General features: G+C 52.5%; 1 protein-coding gene across 2 annotated transcripts in view; it reads left to right on the forward strand.

The window, feature by feature from the left end:
- The window catches only part of LOC101663684 (glutathione S-transferase theta-2-like), a 15,889-nt gene extending 11,416 nt beyond the window's left edge, over positions 1-4,473 (forward strand). For both annotated transcript variants that reach the window (XM_045289637.1, XM_004716338.2), the window contains exons 2-7: positions 1,139-1,267; positions 2,129-2,268; positions 2,825-2,912; positions 3,542-3,692; positions 3,766-3,939; positions 4,205-4,473. In XM_045289637.1, coding sequence (XP_045145572.1) covers positions 2,157-2,268; positions 2,825-2,912; positions 3,542-3,692; positions 3,766-3,939; positions 4,205-4,414 — 735 coding nt within the window. In that variant the 5' untranslated portion in view covers positions 1,139-1,267; positions 2,129-2,156 and the 3' untranslated portion in view covers positions 4,415-4,473. The remainder of the gene's footprint in view (positions 1-1,138; positions 1,268-2,128; positions 2,269-2,824; positions 2,913-3,541; positions 3,693-3,765; positions 3,940-4,204) is intronic.
- Positions 4,474-6,179: the final 1,706 nt, after the last annotated feature.

The following is a 6,179-nucleotide window of genomic DNA, read 5'->3' on the forward strand; positions in this document are numbered from 1 at the left end:
TAAAGGCTTGAAGTTAGGCAAGTGGCCATCTAGCCGGAAGGCAGCAAAGCCCACATGGAAGAAGCATGCCAGCCTGTGTGATCATGGGAAAAGGTATCAGAAGTTCAAAAACAAGCAATCACACTGATGTGAAGGAACATAGGCAAGGTGGAGACCCACAGCCCACCTGTGAGATAGTGGGACAGTCCCTCACAGAAGGGCCACACAGAAGGGCTGGTACATCCACAACTTTCCTCCAGTTCTTTAAAATTGCCTCTCTCACTATCATGGCCTTAGTTTTACCTCGCTAATCTCACTAGACCTGCGTATGTACATTGGTACAATCAAGATCTTTCGGTGCAGGAGATTCAAGGCAGATAAACCCCTCCGTAACAATAAGGAGGGTATCGATTTTTGAGGGTACAGGAAGCAGGGTAGGGGAAAGGAAACTGATAGCAATGATGACTGTCTAACCCCACTGGAAAGGAAAAAATCAGAGTTTTAAGTCATTGGATCAATGGGTTGGTGGAAGTCCTGGCCAAGAAAAACAGTAATAATAATAATAATAATATATTTTTTAAAATAATATATTGAGGGATGGGGGCTGGTAGAATTGGGGAGGGAAGCCATAAAGGGGAGAAGATATCAAGGATTTCAAGAAGAAAAGAAAGTGTATTGAAAATGATGATGGCAGCAATTGTAAAATTATACTAGATCTAATGAAATTTTGGATCGTCCTAATATCTGTAAGAGCTGCCGATAAAATGTTTGTTTTTTTAGAAAAGCAACAGCTGGAGACGTTTGTTAGGAACTTTTCCAGTCTTTCAAATTATCCTGTGTGTGTCAAAAAGGCTCCACAGTCCCATCTGGTGTCCGTTCCTTGTAAGCTCCTGCTCTTTCTTGAATCTCTGAAAGCCAGGAGCTGACGTTTATGTAACGAGGAAGTCTATCTAACCAGTCTGACAAGTCAAAAATCAAGCAAATTGTCTGAGAGTGCCGACAGTGCCTTACCCCCTCCATCACCAAAACAGAAGAGGGAGGAGAAGGGAAATTTTGTGTCTAAGAAACTTCATTTAGTCCTTTCAACCCAAACTTTTTTCTCCCCCCCTGCAAACGTGTAACAAAATTAGGGCACATAGACATGTTTTCCTCTCTACAGAGCAAGCTGATCCTGAGAAGACCCGGAAGGTTGACAATCGCGTCTGGCATCCAAGTCCCCTATCACCCATAGGAGAGGCAGGCGACTGGTGGTTCAGAACTGCTGCCCTTGCAGTGAGCAGCCCAAATCGTAAGCATTACCCCACCAGGGTTCTAAGGACAATACAATAAACTCAGTAATTTAGTAATTGCATCTGTAAAATCTGATGATGATAATGCAATAAGCTATTATTATAATGCACTCGATGTTCTCATAATGACAATGCCCTGAACGCAATTAGAATGCACTCAGCACTCAAATAATTACACTGACGACAAGCATTAGAATAAAACCACCCCCTGACACCGAGTCAGTGCTGACTCCCAGCATTGGGTCCCCTCTGGTTCCTGAGACTGTAACCGCTCAGGGAGCTGAAAGCCCAGCCTTTCTCCCGCAGAGCGGCTGGTGGTTTCAAACTCCTGACCATGCGCATTGCAGCCCACCCTCTAACCGCTACACCCTCAGGGCCCCGACAGTATGACAGCTACAATGTATTCAGTGTTATCACATTGCCGTTCCCCGCCACACTCACAGTCCCAGGTCCATTTGTGGATCACGGGAAAGAGCCAGTGTCCTGCCTACCGGCGCTCAGCGTCCTTCTCCTTGGACCCATGCAGCCTGGAAGGAAAGAGAATGAGGAGATGGGTCCTGTCCAGAGAGTGGGCCCGCAGGCATTGGGGAGCCTGCCCCAGAGGGTTAGGGTTAGGTTCCCAGGCACGGGATGCCCAGGGTAGGACCCACTTGCTCCCCCTGCCCAGTAGCAGCGTGCAGCCTTCTGTCCAGGAGTGGGGTGGAGTAGACACTGGCGGGGAGGGAACCTGGATGCACTAGTTCCCCACCCAGCAAGCCACCTGCTTCCAAGGCCCCTCTGGCCATTGGCACAAAGAGCCTGCCCTGAGGACACGGGGCTGGGGGAGTGGCCACCACTGCTGTTAAAGCCTGAATCTCCAGGGCAGCGGCCAGAACTGTAGCCTCCACCATGGGCCTGGAGCTGTACCTGGACCTGCTGTCCCAGCCCTGCCGCGCTGTCTACATCTTTGCCAAGAAGAACCGCATCCCCTTCGAGCTGCACACTGTGGACCTGCTCAAAGGTGGGGTGACATCGCCTCCTTCCTGAGTCCTGAGCATCCCTTGAGCCTAACGCCCTACAAATTACCTTCCCCCAATCCCTCCTCCCCAAGGGACCCTCGGTCCCCCTGCCATACCCCCACTGCCCCTCCTACCCTCCCCACCCCAGCCAGGTGATCCTGCATCTCCCTGGTCCCCCATAAGCTGCAGGATCTTCAGCCTTCTGCCCAGTGGAACGCAGGCATGGCCACAATTCCCACGGGAACTTGTGTAAATCCACAATCGCTGAGAGGCCTGAGAATCCAGAGAGAGACTACAGGTCACCCCTAGCCTTGGGGCTTTCTTGAGGATCATCTTTCCGAGGCAGGGTGCCAGGCCTTTCTTGCGAAGCCACACTGTGTAGATTCAAACGGCCCACCCTTTGGGTACCGGCTGCTGAGCACAAATAACCTCTCTGTGTTCCCACCCCCACATCTGAGAGTCTGCACTGCCCTGGACACTTCAGGGGCTCTGGTGGGAGGGAGGGTGGGGAGGGCAGGCAGGCACAGGGGCCCCTGACCTTCCATAACCCCCTCCTAGGCCAGCAAGTCAGCAAGCATTTCTCCAAGCTTAACAGCTTGCGGAAGGTGCCTGCCCTCAAGGATGATGACTTTGTCTTGACTGAAAGGTACTTCCCCACACACACATACACTCTCCTGCCCCTGCCCCTGCTGGCTCCTGCCTCTGCCCCAGCTCCCTCTCCTCTCCAGCCTTGTCTCCTGGAATTAGGATCTCCCTGGTCTCAGTGAGTGACCCCAGAAGAGAGAATGATGGGATAGACCAGGGGTGGGGGGACGGGGGTGTCTGTGACAAGTAGGTGGGAAAATGGAATGGAAAATGTCCCTCCTACTGGTCATCAGCCCAGAGCAGGTGGGACAAATCAAGGCTGCCCAGGGCTCTGTCCTCATCCCATGGAGTGGGCCATGAGGAGCACAAGACCCCCATCCCTCTCCCAGGCCTCCCCTGAGGACACAGCCCTCCTGTTGGCTTGCCTGAGCACCCACTGTGCAGGTGCTGTGTTGGTCTGGGTGGGAGCCCCTCCCCAGCTGAGCCGCCTCAGACAAATAACTTTCCTACTGGGAGCCTGGGCGCAGACGGGAGTTGGAGGGCCACCACTTCAGGCTCACTGTTAGGATAATGAGGTTCTGGAGAGGGCAAAGCAAAGAGTGGACCCCACATAAGGGCAGAAACAGGGCCTAGGGTTGGGGGGACAGCTAGGGTCAGAGTCAGGCCCTCTCAGCAGTGTCCCTGCTTCAGCACGGCCATCCTGATCTACCTGAGCCAAAAGTACCAGACAGAGGACCATTGGTACCCAGCGGAGCTGCAGGCCCGGGCTCGGGTCCACGAGTACCTGGGCTGGCATGCAGATTTTATCCGGGGCACCTTTGGCGTGATGCTGTGGACGAAGGTGAGGCATGCCCTAGAGGGGCTGGGGGAGGGGGGAGGGGGCCACAGGCTGAGCCACCCTCTGCCACCCTCAGGTGCTGGCACCGCTCATTGGAACCCAGGTCCCTGAGGAAAAGGTGCGTCGCAACAGAACTGCCCTAGAGGAGGCACTGGACAAGCTGAATGCCAGGTTCCTGGGGAACAAGCCTTTCCTCACTGGCCAACAGGTGACCCTGGCTGACATCATGGCGCTGGAGGAGATGATGCAGGTGGGTGGTGGCTGTGGGCATCCTCCATCCCTCGTCCCTGTCCCTTTGGACAGACAGTAACTCTGGGGCCCGACAGCCAGCCAGCTGCTGGCCCAGAGCCTCAGTCCCTACAGGCTGTACTGCAGCTGCATTCCTGGGCTTCCCCGGGGGGAGACCTGGGCAGGGGACACATCAGTAAATGTGCCCGACACCACCTGTGCAGGTTGGTGCCCCTGGCCTGGGCCCTCAGTACCCCACAATGCCCCACCCACCTCTGTCCCCACAGCCCATAGCTCTCGGATTGGACCTGTATGAGGGGCGGCAGCAGCTGGCAAGCTGGCACAGGCGTGTGGAGGCCTTCCTGGGTGCAGAGCTGTGTGAGGAGGCTCACGGCCCTATCATGACCATCCTGGAGCAGATGGCCTGTAAGACCATCCCGATACCCCCACCTGAGGCGCACCCGCCTATGCTGAAAAGGCTCGCCAAGATCCCCTGAGTGGGCTGAAGGCCGACGGGGGCTGTCGGAGAAACTAGCAATAAACACTGTGTCAATCACCTGCTCTGATCCCTCTTTCTGATCTCCACCCAGACATGGGTCTGCCTCAGTACATTAAAATCCACTCGACAGAAAGAGTTTCTGAGGAACCAGGTGAAGGAGATAGGTATCTCAGGGGAGGTATGCACACCTTAGAACATCCATCCTTTAAGATCAAAAGCTAGCAGCCCCAGGGACAGAAGGTCAGACAGGTTTGGAAAGAAGGCATGGAAACAGGGCTCACAAGGAAGATGTGGGATGGTGGGGGAGGGGGGGATGTCCACTCTGGGGGCCAAACCCCAACCAAACTCATTGTCAACTCATAGCGACCCCAAAGGACAGGGCAGAAGTGTCCTTGGGAGTTTGAGGCTGTAACTTTTAAAATAAGACATTTCTTCAGTGGCATGGTCAGACTGTTCCATTTGTCAATCAATATCCTGGGTGCAAAACAGAAAAAAATAAAGACAGATTCAACCCTTGGCTGGAGGGCTTTACACTTTGCACAGAACAGAAACTGAAATAACCTGTGTGTTCGACAGGGTCCTCTAGAGAAACAAAACCAGAATGCTAATAATTATATATATATATTTATACAGATAGAGAGATATGTAACATAAGAAATAAGCAGTTCATTCAATTATAAAGCAGTACAAATGGCTCAGTGCAACTCACTCCTGTGTGACAGTTGTGAGACACTGGCAGTCCTTCAAGTCTTGAGGGCCGCCGGGTAGTCCTCTGTAGAGCAATTCAGGCTATCCGGGCACAGGCAGCAAATAGCAAGGCAGGTCACCAACAGTCAGCCAGATGACAGGGCTCGACAGTCCCTAGTTCAAAAGATGTAGATTCCAATGGTGTGGCGAAGCAGGTCTTGAAGGAACCTCAAATTACAGCGATGGAATCCACGGGTTAGGTGTCCCACAGGTAGTGTAGCTTTGCAAATGGAGGCACAGAACAAGCAAGGCAGCCGCACAACTGGTCCGATGATCAAAGAGCAAGAGACAAGAAAGGCGAGGCTCGCCGAGCCATTGATCTCTCTGCCCTTCAATTAATCCCACGTGTGTTTATCAGCCATAAGATAAACGGGATCCATCTGTTTTTTCACAGGCCAAATTGGCGAGTTAAACAGGGAGGTGGTAGGAATCGCCACCCCAGCACCCTTCGAGTGTTTGATGGTGGCCCTGATCTCTGCAATCCCTTCTAAAATGCGGCATTTTGTTGGGTCTACCATTTTCTTACGCAATTGTAGTTCTAATGGTGTCCACTTGGCCTTTTCTACCATAATAGTCTTATTTCATATTTCAGGGAACCAATATGGGGTAGTGCCAGTTACTAAGTCTGTCTGTTCCAATGATGCATTCTGGAACTGGGGAAATGATGACAGCATGGTTTGGGGGCTCACTGGACCCACGGTGAGGCATACCTCACCTAAAACTCCACCAATAACTTGACCTCCCTAGGCCCCTACTCTAACTGGCAGGCCGTGAAAACACTTTGGGTCCCCTGGAATTAGTGTCAGTTCCGAGCCAGTGTCCACTAATCCCCAAATAGTATGATTATTTCCTTTCCAACAATGAATGGTCACTCTTGTGAAAGGCCGCAGGTCCCTTTGGGGAAGGATAGAAGAAAGACTAACAGTATAAACCTTCGGTGATGTAGCAGGGTCCTTCTCCCCCCAGCCCCCAACATTATTTGTTTTCTTTTAAAAATTATTTTAGGCCCCGGGGGA

Source organism: Echinops telfairi, unplaced genomic scaffold, assembly GCF_000313985.2.
Source record: "Echinops telfairi isolate 266 unplaced genomic scaffold, ASM31398v2 ScPeMD7_29;HRSCAF=101, whole genome shotgun sequence".
Classification (NCBI taxonomy): Eukaryota; Metazoa; Chordata; class Mammalia; order Afrosoricida; family Tenrecidae; genus Echinops; species Echinops telfairi.